This window comes from Puma concolor, chromosome C2, assembly GCF_028749965.1.
Source record: "Puma concolor isolate L17-30 chromosome C2, mPumCon1.1.hap2, whole genome shotgun sequence".
Classification (NCBI taxonomy): Eukaryota; Metazoa; Chordata; class Mammalia; order Carnivora; family Felidae; genus Puma; species Puma concolor.
In genome coordinates, this window is record NC_141675.1 from 26,744,012 (window position 1) to 26,764,208 (window position 20,197).

Consider the following 20,197-nt stretch of genomic DNA (forward strand, 5'->3'; position numbering starts at 1 on the left):
TCAGAGCCCACCCAGGCAGCACTGAGGGCTTTGACCGGGTGTCTGGCCTTGAGCCCTCATCTGGCTGACCGTCTAGTCAATGGGAAGCTGCAGTGTTTTGGTAGCTCTCGCGACCTTTGGCCACGAGTGAGGCCTCCTGCTTTCCTGGGAGTAATCTTCAGAATAAAGAAAGCAAAGCAGGAAGAAGGAAAATCAATCCCTTCTCCCATCACCTCTCAGGAAGGGAAGAATCAAGCTCATTGCTAAACAATTAGTTATCCAAACAGCAAACCGTCAGCACCCACTCTGCACCCAGATTTGAGCCAGGCACCAGGGACACAATTGGGGAAAGAGATAGCTGGGGGCTCCTGCCCTCAAGGAGCACAACGTTGCTTTTCCCTCGAGATTCATTTTACGCCGGCATTTACCTGTGTTTAAATATTTCCCGGGAGAAGCAGGATTGCTGGGAGATGCCTACATCATTGACCTTGAACACTCTTCCCCCGAGCGGATGATCTAACTCGGGCTCTTTCACCTGGGGGTCATTTCCGTGAACACGAGCACTTCCCATCTCCCGGCACTTGTGGTAGCGGCCCCTCCCTCCCTTCAGCTCCTTGGACTCAGCCCCAGTCCCCTGGGACTGGCTTGCTTCAGTACTGACTTTTCCAGGAGCACTGGGACCTTGGGCACAATTTCAGGGCCAACGCGTATTACTGGAGTATTTGAAAGGTGGCTGGAAAGTAGATCGACTTCCAAACCTTTGGCTGTGCTGTCTGATGAGATGGTAAAACATCCGGGCTCATCCCGCACTTCTGTGTGATCTTGGGTCTGCAAGGAAGCCCTGCAGGTTGGCACGGAAGACGCTGGAATAGAGGGGGAAAACCAGAGTTAAATGAACACATTTGTGGACAGATTTGCTCTGTCTGAAGCTCAGAGTGCTGCTGTTGCTCTAGCTTCTCTCTTAAAAAGTAAACTGCTGGCAGCATCTGGCAGACGAGTCACTTTGGATACCTGTTTGGGTACCTTTTCTTAGGGAAGACGAGGAGAAATTGGACCCACAGGAGATAAAGGGATTGCAGGATGTCCAGGGGAGCAGGGCCAAAAGGTAAGCCCTGCTGGAAATGTGATTTTGAATTCCCGACAACAGCCTCTTGCCTCTTTCCTCCCTCCCTCCCTCCTTTTCTCTCTTCCATCCCCCCATGCCCCGCCCCTCTCCCTTTCTCCAATTACATGTTAGTGTCCTCCCCTTCAGACTAATTCTACTTCTTAGAAACCTCAATGAGTTTTGAGCCCACCTCAAAACATAGGTGGTGTTCAATCCCACCTATATAACCTCTGTGATTTTAGAGCCAGAAGCCACTAAAGAACAACACAATCACCCTCTTTAGGGAGGCAGCCACATCCGGCCCCAACAGGGTGTGAATCCACCTTCTGACTATCTTTGATGTGTCAGTGAGAGATATTTCATCTTTTACAGGGAGCCAAAGGATATTCTGGATACAAGGTACTGTAGTGTCTTCTCAGTCGATTTTGATTTCCTGGCGGGATTAGTTTCCCAGGAAGCATGTGGCTGAGCTCCCCTCTGACCCGATTGTGCTCCTTGTTGTCCCTCAGGGAGAAAAAGGAGAAGATGGGTTTAACGGACTGGATGGGGAGGAGGTAAGCCATCTTTCAAGTACTGTAACATCATCATGAGGTTGACGTATTGCTCTTTAAATGGGGATTTTGTTTTCCTTGTTTTCTTTTAGGGCTTTCATGGGTTACCTGGGACAAAAGGAGAAAAAGGCGATCCAGGATCCCAGGTAAATCTTCAGTAAATCAAAGAAGGAGAATTTGGTGATGGAGATAGTCTTAACTGCTGTGCGCCAGTGCTTAGAAGGGAGTAAATTGAGAGCTGACTTGACCACAATGAAGGCCTGTTACTACCAAATAAATGCTGCCTTCCCATTTGGGAATTTTCAAGAATTCCATTGAGGGATTCAAAGCGTGCAAGGTTCTACGTTTGGTGTCTTCCTCAGAAGTCTGAAAATGATTGTTTTTGCCTCCCAGTAGCTTCCTTGTTCTCTTTATTGCATCAGGAAAAAAAAAACCATAAAAATCAAAAGAAACATACAGAATTATTTTGGCGACCTTGGTGTAGTAAATCACGGTGAAACTTTTTTTATCTTAAATTCATTTCAATACTGATTAATATATGCTGGTTTGGTCCAAACAGCTCTGCTTATATGTTCTGATCCATTTATTTATGCAATATTTTTGAATATCTGGCATGCGCCGAGCACCAAGTTATATGCTGATGATTCGGAGACGAACCACACTGACCTTGTCCTCAAGGATCCCCAGACGTAGAAAGACAGACATATTAATTGCTAATGACAGTGCAGAATGTGATTGAGGCCATGTTGTAGGCAACTACGTGAGAGCCCAGAGAAGGGCACCTAACTCAGCCCTAACTCAGGTGGGGGTGGCGGGGGGGGGAGTTCAGAAAGTCTTTCTGGAGGAAATGATCCCTGAGCTGAAGATGATAGGAATTAGCAAGACATGGAGAAAGGCCATTCTAGACAGAAGGAACAGCATAAGCAAAGACACGGAGGCTCGAGAGCACTGCAGATTGAGCATTAGAGTACAGGTAAAGGGAGGTGAGGTTCCAGCGGTGGCCGGAAGAGATTGGGAAGACACCAGGGAGCCATGTTGAGGAGTTAGGCTTTTAACATTAGGAGATTGGGAACCTTTAAAAGATTTTAAGTACGGGCGCCACAACTGAATTTGCATGTTGAACATACTACTTGTCAGTGGTGTGGAGACTGTGTCAGAGATGACATAGGTGCAAGGCAAAGATAAGAGGATCTGGAACAATCGAGGGGAGAAGTGACAAAGCCTTCAAGTAAAGCAACGTCAGTGAGAACAGACACATGACGTACTAATACTAAGGACGTGGCAGGGCCCGGGCCGGAATGAGCAGTGGAGTGCAGGATTTACGGACATACTCCTTCTCAGAGCTCTGCCAAATGTGTCTCCCTAAATACTGCACCCCAGGTGACTTGTTTCTCTCACCCTAGTTCTGGCTCCAGCACAGATCTCTAGATCTAGGTGACCAGAGAAACAGGAAGTGAGGAGTCATTCAGAATGCCTGGAACGGTACTGGCTTGGGCAAGCTCAGTTGGGAACACTTGAGTCTGAGTTGTCAACTGGAGCATTTGCTGTGGAGGTTTCCAGTGAGCAACTGCATTATAAATGTCAGAGGTTCCTAGACTGGCTGGGATGTCCAGTACAATCCCCACTAGCAATATATGACATTTAAATTCAAATTGGTGAAAGTGAAAACTCCCGCCCTTCAGTTGTACTAGCCACATTTCATGTGCTCAATAGCCACATATGGCTAGTGGTTACCATCTTAGACAACTCAGAGAATATTTCTATTAGGGCAGAAAGTTCTTTGGCGTAGCGCTATGCTAGATCATGAGAGTTTCCCATTGCTCAGCGTCACTCTAGATAATCCTGACCAGCGATCATCTTGACCTTTTAACACTGAACTGAGTATCGCTTGAGAAGGCTGAGGAAACTGGCTGGGATAAAGGAACATGGATCATTTTGTCTGATTGACTTTCTTGCCGCCAAAACCACACGCTTGACTCTTTAACACCATTCTGAAACCCTCCTACAAGCTAACTCAGAAGCTCATTTTATTTTTTTTTAGGGCAGCCCAGGTTCCAGAGGCCCCCCTGGGAGATATGGGGAGAAGGGCTTCCCAGGAGATCCTGTAAGTTACTAGGGTCTAGTTGGCTCTGAATTATGTAGTTGCTCTAAGCTCCTATCTCCTCTCCCTTGTGTCTCCCACTAACCTCTAGGTGAAGGCTTGTCTCCTTGTCTTGGGAGCAGGGGTAGTAGGTATTGTCCGAGACTTATCTGCTTGGGAAAAATCTGTCCACATCTGATTGTAGCTGACTATATTGAAAATTTCGGGGCACCTGGGTGGCTCAGTCAGTTAAGCGTCCGACCTCGGCTCAGGTCACGATCTCACAGTTTGTGAGTTTGAGCCCCCCGTTGGCCTCGCTGCTATCAGCCTGTCAGCACAAAGCCCCGCATCGGATCCTCTGTCCTCCTCTCTCTCTGCTCCTCCACCACTTGCGCTCTCTCTTTTCAAAAAGTAACTAAAATTAAAAAGAAAAAAAAAATTGGAGCGGGGAGCTCAGGTTCCATCTTAATCATCCTTATTGTTATGTAGAGACTTCCAAAGTCCTTTTTGGGAGACGTTTCCACAGTTCTGCTTCTTGGGCTTCTAATCTTACAGATTCCCTATTTGCAGACTCAGTTACAAGGGAATCTTATTGCACCTCTAAGGGGGTAGCATAAGCATGTTCGGCCATCAGTGAAGCTGCCGATACAGAGAAGATCATTGCCATGGCTTCGGCAAACACTCTTATCACTTCGTTGATCACCAGACCCTCTTCAAACTTGGGGAAATATTATTGTATTTTTTCTCAAAAGTCGATGAATTTCAAATATGGAGAATTTTCTCTCACCCCTCCTCACTTAACCCAAATTAGCTTAATACGTGAACATTGTACCATTGTATTTGAAAAAAAAAAAAAAAAAAGCTGATATTCCTTGGTTCTAAAATACTTTTTAAATCTTCCTCTAGGGTAATCCAGGACGCAACAGTAACATCAAAGGACAGAAGGGCTCCAAAGGAGAACAAGGAAGACAAGTAATTGGTTCTGTTTTACGTACAGAGAACCTATAGACCTATTTACATATATATGAATGATTAATTCTGTTACTGAACGGAGGCTTTCATGAAGTCTTAATTATTTAATAAAATATGTAACCCTTCTATAATTGAATAACAGCCCCGAGTTCACATTTAAAACAGCATTATTTTCTGAAAACAGGACACATATGTAGTAGGTTATACTTTTATGGGTTAAATTATTAAGTTTCTGGCAGGTGACATTATTGTAATGGGAAACTGATAGTTAGCGGTGCACGTTACTACACCATTTTCCTCATTAACAGATATATACCCAATAGTGTTAACATGCAGAAGATTCTAGCATGACACATTTGCTCTGCTGTTTTAATAGTGCGTGAGGTTTTTACGCTGATGTAATTAGTCAGAATATATTGCCTTATGATCTTGGGGGAACAATTGTATTTCTAGGGTAGAACTGGACAGAAAGGGACTCCAGGTGATCCTAATTCCAGAGGAAGAAGGGTAAGTTTTTCCTTGAACATTTATTTCCCCTCCTTATCATCTGACGATGCCATAAAGGTTTTCACAATATTTGCCCCTGCAGAGTTGGCCGGCCCAGGGCTGATCCATTGTCACTATTGTCATTTGGGGCTAGATGGTGTGAGGGGCTGTCATGTACATTTGAGGAGGTCTAAGAGCATCCCTGCTCTCTACCCACTAGATGTCAGTAGCACTCACTCCCCCCAAGTTGTGGCAGACAAAAAACGTCTGCAGATTTTGCCAAATGTCTGGGATGAGGGGGAGTGGGGAGTGAGAGTAGAGGGCAAAACTGCTTCTAGATGAGAACCTATGTGACAGTCTGCCTTCCTCTTTCCGCCTTCCAGAAGCTTTTGAATGTCTTTGGAGAGAGTCAGTGCTTTAACATGAAAGTTCTCCTCCGGTAGCTTAGCATCTCTGAGCTTCTATAAGAATATGAATTGGGTAAACCCACTCTCTTTATCTTCAGATGTCGCCAATGGGAAAGAAGAATCACAGATAAATTCTTGAATGAACCAAAACACCGGTGACTAGGAACAAGCCTCTGGCAGCTTCGAGAGCCTAGGGCAACTTTGTAGCATCCCATGTGACGCCAGGCCTAAAACAGGAATACTGGATATCCCCTTCTTTTTATGGAACAACTAAGAAATCGCTTTTCTTTTTGTGCATTACTAAAGTGGGAGATGATATTTATAACGTGTTAGAAATCCTTTTGTCATGCACTCCGAACGGAGATCATAAAAAGACAATAACGCACAGTCTCCTAGATTGGACCCTGCACCTTGTTTGATCAAGAAGTGAAAATACTTGGCCTTCTTTTCTGTTGCAGACCTGGAGTCTTCTCATCACTTTGAAGGCCATGGCCGATTGCCTTTTTCTCTGATCTAGATAGTGGAGAAATGTGTTGTAATTCCTCTTGCCTTTGTTTATCTTGAATCATAGTTATTAAGGGATAGGATCTACAGTCAGTTGGCTTAGGCTTCCTGGTGCTTCTGGTAAAAATTCTCTGGGACTTTGCCCTCTTCTCCACACAAGAGAATCAAAATTAACCAGAGGAATCCAGGGAACAGCAACATATACTACATGCAATAAATTAAAAAAAATTTTTTTAAATGTTTATTTATTTTTGAGAGACAGAGCACAAGTGGGGGAGGGGCAGAGAGAGAGGGAGAGCCAGAATCCGAAGCAGACCCCAGGCTCTGAGCTGTCAACACAGAGCCCAACATGGGGCTCGAACCCACAAGCTGTGAGATCATGACCTGCGCTGAAGTCGGATGCTCAACCGACTGAGCCACCCAGGCGCCCCTACGTGCAATAAATTTTAAAGATAAATATATATTTTTCTTGGTTTAAGAGAAAATACACTTAGTTTGAAATAGCTTTATAACTGTCCCCCTCCATCAAATACTTTTGAAAAGAGATGCTAGGGATGGGGCTGGGGATTACTACTTGGACAAACCAGCCAGTGACTCTAAATCACTTCAGAGACAGGAGGCTCTCAGCCGCCCTCTCCTATCTTCACCCGTTTTGCTGCCCAGCTCCTCCTTTGTAACCTCTCTTCTCCTGAACTGAACAAGGCTATGTGAATATAGAACAACATTAAGCTTTTCCACCTCTTCCCTTACTTTTCCAGTGAAGGCTAGAATTCTCTCTGAGGGTCAGAGGATCTTAAGTAGATAACAGATTCTAAGAACACAAGCAAACCTAAGACATGGCCGCCTGCGGGACAGAATTCCAACTTATGCAAGTTGATTGTACCGGCTGTTGCCAAGACGGGGGCTTGATATTCTGAGAACCAGAGCACTAGAATCGACAGTCCAGGTCCCTTGTTTTTGGCCTGTCACACACAGATGCTTATACGGGCACCTGGGTGGCTCGGCCAGTTGAGAGTTGGACCCTGGCTTGGGTCATGATCTCACAGTTTGTGAGTTGGAGCCCCACGTGGGGCTTGCGGCTGTCAGTGCAGAGCCCATTTTGGATCCTCTGTCTCCCTCTCTCTCTGCCCCTGCCCCACTCGCACTGTCTCTCAAAGATAAGCTAACATTAAAAAAAAACACACAACTGCTTTTAAATAATAGTATTTCTACTTCTGTAGCATTTATTTTATGTCGCGTCCTGATCAAATCACTTTCAAATATTAATTCATTAAATCCTCATAACAAGCCTACTAGGTAGATATTATTATTTATATCCATTTTGCAGATGAGAATAACAAGGACCCTTGGAACACTTGCCCAGGATCAGGATAGGTAGCAAGTGGCAGAACTGGGGTTTGAACCCAGGCTGTCTCACACCAGAGTCTTGAGTCCCGACCTCCTGGCTAAGGCTTAGCGAGCAATTGCTCTGTGCCACACAAGCTTCAAAGGGCAGCCTGGAGCTCAGGAGTACCTGACTTCTAAAGGCACACCCTAACCATTGTGCAATATTGTCTGCATGTAGTTCAGAAGTTCTTTTATCCTTTTAATGGAGACATCCCAGGATAGTAGTGGCCTCAACCTTTGTTTGCTGTTTCTTCCCTACTTTCATTTGTCAGGAGCTCTATTAGTCCCATCAAGGAACAAAGAGCTCACAGGTTACAATGGGTAACTTCTCCCAAAGGGCATTTGCATTTTGAAAGCAGAGTACCTGAATCAAGGGGGCAGAACCCCAGGAGAGGAATTCGAATCATTATCCAAAGTGGTAGAGGTGATACTTGGTCAGGTAGTTCATTCTAAGGAAATTCAGAAGGTAGGCAGTTGAAAGAAAACCGATTCTGAAATAATTTCCATGGCTACCTTTCTGAATGCATGAATAGAATTTTTTTTTTAAAGTATTTGTCTTGTACCTAAAGGAATCATAGTCATTTATCACAATACAAAGTAGACCGGTGATTGGGATGTTCCATAGCTCTCTCAGAGGGGCAGGGGTGAGGGGGGGTGTGAGGGTATAGATTTTATTGCTGTTGTTTAGGGAAAAAGAAGTTAAAATCTGGGGTCTGAGTCCTCTCCTGACTAGAACACTCTCTGGAGAGGGTGTGACAAAGGCGGACACTTAGGTGGAGAGCCTGAGCTGGTGACATGGAAATCACCGCTGGTTAAGTGCAAACAGATTTCTGGCTTCAGAGATCAGGTGAACATGGCCGGTGGCCGGGCCGCTGGACTGCCACGTCATTGGGCAGACCCCGTCGGCCATTTTCTTCTTGTAGAAGTCCTTGGAAACAAACCTCAGTGGGCCCACGTGTGAAGCACTGAACCTAACAATTTTTACTCTCCCCTAAGATACATTCAGGGCCTGGGACAGAGAGACAGACAGGACACAGCTTGTTCTCATGTAGGAAGCCTCTGATTAGCAGACAGTACTCTATGGAATTTGCTGAAGAGGGAAGGATAGAAGACAGGTTCTTCAGAATGATTTGATCCTCCAAACAACCTCCTGAATAATTGTCAGACTGGAGCTGGATCTGTAATGACTTTCAGATTGGCTTTCAATCAATCCCCCAAATGTTAGTCTATAATGAAGTGCCCAGCGAGAAAACTTGTCTTTCAAAAGCGCCTCAGGGAAGCCATTTCTGTGAGCTGCTCATTACTTATGTCTGTCAGGGAATGAAACAGGCTGGTTTGCCTCTAAGAACCCTCCACTTGGCTACGTACACACTAACACTTTGCTTTTTCTGTTCCAGGGAAGGGAAGGCCAAAGGGGGCCCCCAGGTGTCCCGGTAAGTACCCTTTACTTCCTGCCCTGCGAGGTAGTTGGTTCCAAGGAGAGTCCTCATGGGCAGATGGCACTGGGAATGAACAAGAATGTGACAAAGATGTTCTAGGAAGTGTAGAGCAATAGACATGGCCGCACCCATGGAGGGGAAACAGAAGGGCCCATCAGCTCAGCTGCCAGGAACTGGACGTGCCTGACCTAAGGCAGAGCCTCCTTCCCAGGCACCTCATAGACAAGAGGATCTGTGCGATCCCAAATGTTATATATTTGACTGCCTTTCACAAGCACTGGGAATCAACTGCATGGGAGGGAAATTCTTTACTAGAGTAAGAAACAATCTTGTGTTCATTTTTTAGTATGGAAATGAATAGAATCCTAGGCAAAGTAAGGGGTGAGCCAAGGTTCAGTCAAAGTATTGCCCATGTACTATGTATTACGGTACTAGGTAGTATAAAGAGAAAATCTCTATGGAAACTATGTGGAGACAGTATTAACACTGAAAACTCGTTCATCAGGGGGAGCCGGGAAATCCTGGACTTCCAGGTGCCCAGGGAGCTGACGGATTACAAGGCCCACAGGTATGTTGAAGTAGTTCATAAATGCTGAAAAATAATGCTGAGTTATTCCAATAGGAAGCCAGTGGGTAGTTCTGTATAAAAATAAATAACTGAGAAATGCTTAATCTGCTCCTGCCCTCCTCCATGGTCCATGTTTCTGGAATTCTACATTTCCCATCATGGGAGAGTGATTGTGCTCCATCAGACCTGCTCCTGTTTTGCAGCTCATGAATAGAGAAAATGGCTGCTCTTGTGCTCACCTAGTATTGTATCAGCTTGTTAGTAATAATGAGTTATTAGGACCTTACTATTATATTAATCAATGAATTACTATTAATTAGTAACAATTACTAATTAGTAATTAGTAGGTACCTGAGCCCTATCTTTTGCTGTCCAGAGAGTGATCAATGGCTCATGATTCAGACATGAGCCATTTTTTCTTGATCGTATCATTGCTGATATGGGCATCAGAGTCAGGACATCTCTGTCTCTCCTTCATGTTGGGAAGGTGCTGGGGTCATCCCTAGAGAATGGTTTTGTAACACATGTGTGTTTAGTTACCTTATGGAGCCCGCTTGAAGCCAGGATTTGTCTGGAAGGTGTGCCTAGACCTAAGACCTTCTCGAGAGTTCATTTTTCTTTTAGGAAGTTTCAGATACTCACGCCAAAGTAGAATTTGGTATTCTCTTGCGGGTTCTGGGGTCCCTGAATCAAACCACCAGCTAGCAAATCCTTTAGGCTGAGTAACCACGTGACCAGCCCAGTTCCATCTCCCCTTTGTAGGGAGAAGGGGGACATTAGCTCAGCTGCTCCAGGGTCCCTTTGATACTCAGGCAGCGAACGACGGCTCGTCCAGTGGGTGCAACCATTGTACAGCTGGTGCCTTGGTAGTGGGGAAACATCACCAGCACCTCTCATTTTTTCTTCCATGCAAGAGATCTATACGAGAACCTTGCATCAGATGCTAATATAGTGGAAAATAGGCTTGGATTCCCCTGGTAGGGCTTCTGCTGCTAAAATGTCCTCTTGGGCCAACTTGAAACAACTTAGCTTTCCGTTTTCCACGTTGATGATGAGCACTCTGGCCCAGGTAACCTGCCCCAACAAAGGAATCCATCTGACTGTTGTTTGCATCTTCGCTCCTTCTTCTAGGGGTTTTATTTCTCCCTTTGGTCTCCTTTTCATTTCCCCCTGTCAGAGGGGGATGAAGGTCTTAGACCCAGGCAGAGATGCCTGGATAAGATCTGTACCACGGAGTCTGGGCCTCCACTCAGTCCCTCACTAGGGGAGATACGCTTAACCTCACAGTTACAAGATACACTTAACCTCACAGTTACGAGGTGACTTGTGGTGTTGGACCAGCGCTTCTCTGTGGACATGTTTCAAAAGCATTGAAGAAGAAAGTACGTTTTCATTGCTTCGTGTAATTATGCTTCTCGTTAGGGGGGAAATGGAATTCCTGGCAGCAAAGGAGAGAAGGGAAGCCCAGGGCACAAAGGACCTCAGGTGAGTGACTCAGGAACGTTGGGAGTCAGTGGTCTCCAATCAGACCATTTTCTCTTACTTCAAAAACATCGTCATACATAGTTTATTTTATATTATCTGCGTTTGGGGTATTTTATTTTTCAATTAACTTGGGACACATTTGGGACAAAAAGAATTGGCAGCAAATTTTAGCACAGCCCCGATTCCTTGCACGTCACACAAGCCCTCCTCTCTCTCCTTCACTGGGGTTTTACTGGGAGAGCACGGACCCATCGCATCAGCCCCAAGAAAGCATCTGGAAGAGTACAGATCTCGCAGACTTGTGAGCATTTCAAAACCCGATTCCCTCCGCTGACTTTTCTAACTTTTAAAAATGTATCTGTGCCACATGTATCTCCACCGACCGTAGATGTTTGAAAATGGACTCTGCAAAGATCCCTCGCCACCCAAATTGACTTGATTCCTCAGCTCACCCTCTGAATCAATTTGGTCCCTAGGTTTCTGACAGGCTGGTGAGGGGATTCCTATGAAAAATGTTCTGAATCTGTTCAGTTCTTCAGCTCTGACAGCGAGAATTCAGAAGGAACACCTGTGTTTGCCTCCTTATCATGCCGGCATGTTTGTGGAAGACACTTGTGCCCATTTTCAGATTGGGACTGAAACACACTGTGCATATGGTTCCAGATGCGCACATGGTGCAATGCTCACGAGTGGCAATGTCTCGTTCTCACAAAATCAGTACATTCCAACCAATGTGCTGCATGTAGAAATAGCATATGTCCTGTCAAGAGCACCCTTTCTGTTTCTCACGAAGGCCCCGGGCGGACTAGTGGTGTCCCCGCAGATGAAGATTTGTGGTCCTCTAAGCCAGACTGTAAGCCGAGTCACCTGCTTTCAGCACAGATGTCTCTCTCCCCTGGGTGGCTGGGTCTCTTGTTAAGCAGGCATCAAGGAGCTGTTGGAAATGACACGAAGAAAAGCGAAACTGATCTAATGGGCTTTCTAAGAATTGCTGCAACACCGACATACGTGTCTTCCATTTTCGTTCAGGGCTTTCCTGGGCCGATGGGAGCTAAAGGGAACCTTGGAAATCCTGGACCCGCAGGGAAAAAAGTAAGTGTCATCTCCTATAGATTTAAATACTGAGAAAAAAGTACTGCCCTTCTTTTCTCGATTTCCATATTAATTCCTCGCAGGAGCCGGGCACCCTCAATCCCCCCACCTGCTTTCTGCGATACATTCTTTTGCTTCCACTGAGCAAAGAATTTCTAAATGCTTATCTCTTCCTGACACTGCCCTGTTTCACCAGGAGAGACCCTGTGATCTCACCCGTGGTGAAATAACTCCGAAAACTCTCTTCAACTCCCCGATTTCCTGCGGGCATGAATGTATGCACGGGGCAGAGTCCAGAAGGGGGGTGTCCAGACTCAATCTGCTTGTGCATACCATTCTCTCATTCACCCTACTGTCTCTGATGTGGCTCTTTTGGAGACTGTCAGACAGCAGACTGTTGGCCTCTTCAGAATCCCACCCCCTGCTGAACACCTTTAAGCGGCTCCCTGTCCCACGGCCAGCTGTGACTGGCAACTGTGCAGTCACCCTGGGGGCCCAGCTTAGAAGGGCCCCATGCTTGGTTTCATGTCCTGCCGTCACCATCTTGAAAGTCTTAATATTTGAGGATGGGACCTAGGCTTTCATTCTGCACCGAGCCCCACAAATTAGGCAGCCAGTCTTAATTTCCCTGTAGCTCTTAGGAAAAGCTCTAGACTTTAAAGTAGCTTGGAAGGCCCCCTGGCCCTGTTTAATTCTGAGGCTTCAGAGCTCTTTTCCCTCCCACGTGCCCGCGCCAGGCTTCTCAACAATGCCTTCCCTCTACCCCGACCGTGACCGCCCTCACCCCTCCTGCAGTTCCTTCTTCCGCTCACACAACTGCGCCCTCAAACCTCACACCCCTGCGCCTGTGCTTCAGGCAGCCCGCCTCCTTAACCCCACCAGATCTATTTATTTATTTAAAGAAATTTTGTTGTAATGTTTCTTTATTTTAGAGAGACAGAGACAGAGAAAGCCGGGGAGGGGCAGAGAGAGAGAGGGAGACACAGAATCCAAAGCAGGCTCCAGGCTCCGAGCTGTCAGCACAGAGCCTGATGTGGGGCTCGAACTCACGACCGTGAGATCATGACCTGAGCTGAAGTCTGATGTTTAGCTGAAGTCTGAAGTCTGGCCATCCAGGTGTCCCTTATCAAATCCAATTTAGATTCCCCTCCCCGTCACTGGCATAGCATCCTGAGTTTATAATTTTCTGCCTGTCTAATTGTCTCTCTTTCCAACCAGACTATTTTTGCTGAGGCAGGACCACATCTATCATATTCAGTGGTTCATTTTCCAGGATGATAAATACTTGTTGGATGGGCAGACAAATCAGCTAATAAATCAACTTTCGCTGGAGTAAATTTTCCACTCTTTCCCTTCTCCTTCAGTCCTTCTAGAATACCAGGAAAGCAGTGCTTGGGCTGTGCTGACATTTTCTGCTCACCTTTGGAAAGATCATTATTGGTTTCCTACACCCCGTGCCTTGGCTGAGCACTGAACCCTCACTGAGAGCCTTGAGATTTCCCGTCTCAACCTCCTATAGTGGGAGCCAGTTTGGATTTTACTGACCTGAAGCCCTTCTTGCCTCACTTACTAGGGAGAACATGGAATTCTTGGAGATCCAGGGCCAGTGGGGCCAGCTGGACAGCGAGGAAAACAGGTATGAGCTTTTAGGACCCTTCTCTTTTCGCAGCTCCAAGTGCTTAGTTCTGAGGTAAAGAGAAGGGCACTGAGGCCATCAGCCTAAGCACCTGGAGCATTGAAGGTATTTTAGGACCTCCTAGGAAGATGCGGGGGAATTTCTCCCACCCCCTGCAGCTCTCATTCTATAGCTAGTCTGTCTGTTAAAAGAAGGGAGAACGGCAAGAGAGAAAGGGGGCACGCGGAGGGGATAACGGATAACATTTCAGTATTTTCACAACCAGTACGGCCACGTCGATGGACGTCCACTGAAAAACAGCACTATGCATTTGTCTCCCTGTCTTGCAAAACTCTAGGGCAAGAACAAGAGGGGGGTAGATCCAAGAAGTGAGCCGTCTGTTCTAGTGGCTCTTGCCATGCTAAGGTCTCTGGGCATGGAGCAGCCAATATAGGAACATTTTTTCATTTCTTCTCAAAAAATAATGGTTATTATAAGTGTTGTGTATACATATTGTAGAAAATTTACCAAGCTTAACAGGTGGGAAGAGGGGAAGAAAAATGACCCATAATCTCACTATTTTGAAATATTCGTTATTAACATCCTGGAGATACCAAAAAAAATCACTCTATTTTTCCCTCTTAACAGTGTATCATGAGCACATTTCCATGTTATTACATTTTCCCCTAAACATTCTTTTTAATAGCTTCAAAATATTCCGCTGAATGTACGTACCTTAGGTCACTTGACCAATCTCTTGCTATTGAGTACTTAATTTGTTTTTAATTTTTTACTGTCATAAGTAGCCCACAATGAGCATTCTTGTATCTGAATTTTTAGACAAAATCATAATCTCTTCGTAAAAATTTCAAAAAGTAGCATAACTGGTTCAAAGAATATGCACCTCTTTTGCAAGGTGCCCTTAGGGATATTCAGTGATCTATGCACCCTTGTGTTATGTGGGAAAATGCTTGCTTCAGGACATCCACACCAGCAGTGGGTATTGTCACTTTCTTTTTTTCATCTATACCCATTTCATTAACAAAAAACAGTTTCTCATTACTGTTTCAAATTGCATTTCTTTGGTTACTAGTGAGGATGACATTTTTCCATTTGTCTCTTAGCCATTTGTAAGTCTTTGGGGAATTGAATTCCTCACCCATGTCCTTTGAACCAGCTCCTAATTTTCCAAGCGAGTAATTGCTACTGACTCCATTAGTCTTGATGGACCATCCCTCTGCCTCCTGCAATGTTTGCAGAGTGGAGCTGGCCAAAGTACCAAGGCACATACCAGCAAGTGAGGAAAACCCAACAATATGCATGACCCCAGAGTTCAAGGTCACTGGTAAGGGCCCCTCTACCTGGAAGGGCCCAGTGCTTCTCTCTTGTCACCAGTATAGATTACAATTAAGTTTCACTTTTGAGAAATTAAAATGAACTGGTATGTCCACAGGGAGATTATGGCATCCCAGGCTATGGTCAAATGGGACGAAAAGGAGTAAAGGTAAATATGGAAAACTGTTTCTTTAATTATTTCTTTAATTGATGAGACAAACGTAAATAATACAAGAAAAAACAATCATACGCAGAAGTGGTATATTGATTTATTTATGTTCTCTGCTGCAAATTGTAGGGCCCAAGAGGATTCCCCGGAGATATGGGGCAAAAGGTACCGTGCACATGTCCTTCTTTTGAAATTACCATGATATTAACTTTCTACTTGAGAATTGAAGTTAAAAGGAGAAGGAGAAGGAGAAGGAAAAGAAGAAGGGCAGTTGTTTTTCCAGGACTTCATGAATAAAGGACCATACTACTATGAATGAATCTTTAAGTTGGAAGAGACAGTCCTGTCCTTTGTTGCCTGACGGCCCTGGTCTTGAAACTCCACCCCTGGATCTCCTCTCCAGTTTACTCCTCTTGTCCTCTGGATTTCTCATCTCAGTAATCTCATTCAAAACTCTTGGCTTCAGCTGTTGCTGTTTTTTCCTTATTATTGTGGCCTTCACTTCCCCTCCCCTGAAAGGTGACAACATTCTCCTCATTGGCCTCCATTACCACCTTCTTACTGCTTCAGTTAATCCCAAACACTGCTGTCAACTTGATGTTTTCCACAGTGTAACCTAGTTATGTTTCTCTCCTGATCACACATTTTCCAGAATTCCTCATTGCCCACCAGATTGAAAAATCCGTCTCCATGATCTCCAACCAGACATAACCTTATATTTCAATCAGAGTAGCTCCTATTATATCTGTTTTTATGCACTGGAATTCAGTAATAAGATTTCCTTTTTTTTTTTTTTTTTTTTTTTGTAAGCGTCCTGTCCAGAAGAGTGGCTTTCCAATACTTGGTGTCCAAATTAAAATGCAAAATATAGATTAAAAAAATTGAATGTGTAAGCAGATCAAATCAACTACAGGAAAACAGCCAATTTTTGAACCCTCTTAAAAGTGCTTTTAATTGCTGAATTACCAGAAGAGATTCTTTCCTTAGGTAGAGAAGGGTGCAAGAAGGAACTGTTAGGACAAGAGTTCTCACTGTAAAAGACCAATTTTCTAATTTACTGATAAAGGGAGAAAATGAGCATATTTCAATTTAGGGATAAATGTGAGATTAGTTTTTTTTTGTTTTTTTTTTTTGTTTTTTGTTTTTTTTTTTAAATTTTTTTTTTTTTTCAACGTTTATTTCTTTTTGGGACAGAGAGAGACAGAGCATGAACGGGGGAGGGGCAGAGAGAGAGGGAGACACAGAATCGGAAACAGGCTCCAGGCTCTGAGCCGTCAGCCCAGAGCCCGACGCGGGGCTCGAACTCACGGACCGCGAGATCGTGACCTGGCTGAAGTCGGATGCTCAACCGACTGCGCCACCCAGGCGCCCCTGTTTTTTGTTTTTTTGATAAATAGGTGCTAAAATTAATTTCCCACCAAAGTCAGAGTAAACTTTTTATTACCTTCAGCTTTTTCAGAAGTGATTTATAAATTTAGGAAGTAATTAATTGTTTAGTATTTTCTGTGGTTAATACTCCATATGTTTTTCCTGATTTTCAAGTATTCTTGCTTTAGATATTTTTAATAACTGATTGGGTAACCATTGCACTGATATTTATGCATAAATATTTGTATTAGAAAATTAAGAATAGTTTGGGGGAATATTTAAGTGTGTCAATGACTTTGTTCCAAGCAAGCGGCAGAAGATGACATTTAATGTTTAATATATTGTGTAGTTATAAGATCAATTAGGTTTTAGATTATAGAGAATTATTTCTATTATTTCAAGCAAATATTTTAATATCTTGATTTCTTATATTTGAATCTTTAGGGTGATGTGGGTGATCCTGGATTTCCTGGGGGTCCTGGACGCAAAGGATTTAAGGGATTAACAGTAAGTGGCCTGTAATTCCAGAAATAATAAATGTTTCTTTGGAGGACTCTGGCTTTTATGTTGTAATAATAAATGTGGATTATTGATCTAACCCAAGAGCATCTGAAATGCCACTTCCTGGCTCTGTGACCTTCACCACACCTTTTCAGGGTCTCTGTTTCTCTAACATGAGACTTGAACTTGACACCAAAGGTCACTTTCAGCTCTAAAATTCTATGGTTCCATGAATCTGAACTATTTTAAAGATTTACAGATTGATAGCTGGCTGTTCCAAGAAATGTCAGTGCCTTCCAGTATTTTCTAAGGCACATATTAAAGCCCAGACTATTAACCCTGAGTGGGAATGAAGCCGACATCTTCCCGCTGTGTCTCTAAGGGTTTTCTGACAATTCCACTGCTCAGAACCAAGGTCATCTAGGGTATTCGTTTTAAGGAAGGCTGTTGACATCTTCTAATTAGCACAGTGTGGAGTAGTGTGTTACAATTTTTTTAAAAAACAAAACGCTGAGACAAGCATCTTTTCATTTTGAAGTTTGAGTGTAGTATCAGTGGTCATTATCAGCATGAAAGAGATGCAATTCAACAGATATTTTCCATCTGGCTGGATAAATTTCATCAGCATCCACATCCATCACCTTGAAGTATGGGAATGACACAGCCCACCCCTATCCTCTTATGTATGTGGAGAATTTTTTGTGTTTGATCCTTTGTAGACGGGAGGGTTTTAATTAGATCTCTGTGCGCTCTAGTATTCTTTTTTAGCACCAATCCTAGTTTATGTCTAATTTAGATTTAAACGCATAGCCAGTGCCAGAGAAAAGTATGTCACTAAATGGGGAGGCTATGAGGGAAATAGATACTTACCAATGGTTAAGAATGGCTATTTATGGGGTGCCTGGGTGGCTCAGTCGGTTAAGCGTCCAACTTCAGCTCAGGTCACGATCCCGTGGTCCGTGAGTTCGAGCCCCATGTCGGGCTCTAGGCTGATGGCTCAGAGCCTGGAGCCTGCTTCAGATTCTGTGTCTCCCTCTCTCTCTGCCCCTCCCCCATTCATGCTCTGTCTCTCTCTGTCTCAAAAATAAATACACGTTAAAAAAAATTTTTTTTAAAAAGAATGGCTATTTATATTTATATGTAAGGAATTTATTTGACTTGAACTAATGGTTGCTTTCTTTAAAAATCTTTTTTAAATTGTAAAGTCTCATTAAAACTTAGGTATTCTCCATGCATAGACAGTGTGGAAACTAAAAAATATTCCTATCTGCAGCTCACTAGAGGCTCGAAAGGGGAAGAGGGACCTCCGGGACCCCCAGGCCCTCCTGGACGGAGAGTAAGTACACCCATGAGAGCTAAGTAGCCTATACTGGTTCCTAGATATTCAATAGAAGGGGTACAGAATTTAAAGTCAGAGCACTGGATCCAAATCCAAATTCTTGTTGCTAGCTATGTGCCCCTGGGCCAGTCACTTGGTCTCTCAGTTGACCTCTAAAAGGGGGATGACCTATCCTGTCCTACCACCTCAAAAGGTAGCTGGGAGGATTGTATATCCAAATGTGAGCACTCTTTGTGAACGATAAATTTCAGTGCAAATATTAGCTGTTACCATTATTTTCTTTTTTTACTGAAGTTTATAGAAATCAGAATGGGATAAGCTTCATACAGGGGTCCTGGCAAAGTTCCATCACGTGAGACACGTCAGTAGAGTTCCCCAGATCACCGTTGCCTTCCCGTCTTCAAAATGTAGACTCTAGAGAGATTTGGAAATATAACTGCTAGTTCCCACCAGGCTTCCACTGGAAGGGAAATATCACTCCTGGAAGCATTCCGGGCAGAGGCAGGCACATCCCCCACTGACGGAACGTCCATATCTCTATTTTAGTGCTTCTCGTGTTATCATAATGATTTATTTACACATCTCTCTCCCCTGATGAGCACAGTCAGGTAAGAACTAGACATTGCCAGCACCTGGGTGTTGTGTCAGAGGCGCAGGAAGCATTGTGTACAGAGTGGAGAAACTGCTTACCTTGTTTGGTGCGTTCTGAGCATTTTGAGACTTACCTGGAGGAGTTCTTTAACTTGGGACCTTGTAGAGAAAACAAAAGCATGGATGTTTTGGGGATGATAGCAGAATGAGAGTCAACTAGCTGTGAGGACGCTGTGATACATCTTTCTCTCTTTCACATTAAGGACCTGGTGAACATTCGTAGTCACGTGGGCGAGGATCCCGTCTTTGAGTCATACCGATCTGGTCTGAATTTATCTCCTTTCCAGATTTTGGAACTCTCGCGTGGGGGTCCTGCATCTTCCCGGCCTTGTTGCTTGGCCCTGCTGGTCCCTAGAGTGTGGTTTTGCTGTCCTGGGGCTGCTGGTCCCAAGAGTGTGGCTTCTCTATCTCGGGTCTGTTAGAATCAGATCAACTTCTTTGTCTTGGGCTCTCAGTCCTCAGCCTCTGCTCAAGAACTTGCTCCGAGTTCTTCTCCAACTCAGTCGTTTAGGACAGATGCTCTACAGCTCTGATCCTCTGCAAGGTGTGGTCTGCCTACTCTCTTTATTAGCTAGAAACTGTTCCTCTCTCTGTTTAAGTGGCTGTGCGTTCTTTTCTGTCTTCTGCCATAACTTATGAAAGGAAGGATGAGCCTCTGCATCTCCTAGTGAGATAGTTAATTTCCTGATTCTGGTCAGAAGAGCCTGTGTCCCCGTGGGTAGAATTATGGATGCCACAGCATTTCCAGGTAACACTCAGCATTCAGCAGACAATTAACTGTTTCTTGGATGGATGGATGGATGGATGGATGGATGGATGGATGGAAGGAAGGACAGATGAACAGATGACCCAGTTGTCATTTAGAACAGGGGTTCTTACACTGACATCCCTGGTTGAGCTTCTGAGGCCAGTGAAATTGTATGATTGTGAGCCTGTAATAGCATTTTCTGGAACCAGCACATTAGCATTTACCAGTTGCCCAAAGAGACCCAGGTGTGTCAAACATGTTAAGAACCACTGCCAAGGGAAAGCCTGATCCTGAAAAAAGGAATAAGGGGAAAAGGGAAAAGCTCAAGATGTCAAAAAAGCACTGCCTCTTCTTAGGAAGCCTCCTTGATTCATTTCACCCAGTTATGCGTACTCCTTTGTTTATAACCTCTCAGCA

The 20,197-nt window shown here is 44.4% G+C and overlaps 1 protein-coding gene across 3 annotated transcripts in view; it reads left to right on the forward strand.

The window, feature by feature from the left end:
* The window catches only part of COL6A5 (collagen type VI alpha 5 chain), a 134,994-nt gene that overhangs the window by 71,782 nt on the left and 43,015 nt on the right, over positions 1–20,197 (forward strand). For all 3 annotated transcript variants that reach the window (XM_086674272.1, XM_086674273.1, XM_086674274.1), the window contains exons 14-29: positions 1,013–1,084; positions 1,457–1,483; positions 1,594–1,638; positions 1,728–1,781; positions 3,677–3,739; positions 4,622–4,687; positions 5,141–5,194; positions 8,868–8,903; positions 9,415–9,477; positions 10,900–10,962; positions 11,992–12,054; positions 13,628–13,690; positions 15,123–15,173; positions 15,303–15,338; positions 16,986–17,048; positions 18,316–18,378. In XM_086674272.1, coding sequence (XP_086530398.1) covers positions 1,013–1,084; positions 1,457–1,483; positions 1,594–1,638; positions 1,728–1,781; positions 3,677–3,739; positions 4,622–4,687; positions 5,141–5,194; positions 8,868–8,903; positions 9,415–9,477; positions 10,900–10,962; positions 11,992–12,054; positions 13,628–13,690; positions 15,123–15,173; positions 15,303–15,338; positions 16,986–17,048; positions 18,316–18,378 — 882 coding nt within the window. The remainder of the gene's footprint in view (positions 1–1,012; positions 1,085–1,456; positions 1,484–1,593; positions 1,639–1,727; positions 1,782–3,676; positions 3,740–4,621; positions 4,688–5,140; positions 5,195–8,867; positions 8,904–9,414; positions 9,478–10,899; positions 10,963–11,991; positions 12,055–13,627; positions 13,691–15,122; positions 15,174–15,302; positions 15,339–16,985; positions 17,049–18,315; positions 18,379–20,197) is intronic.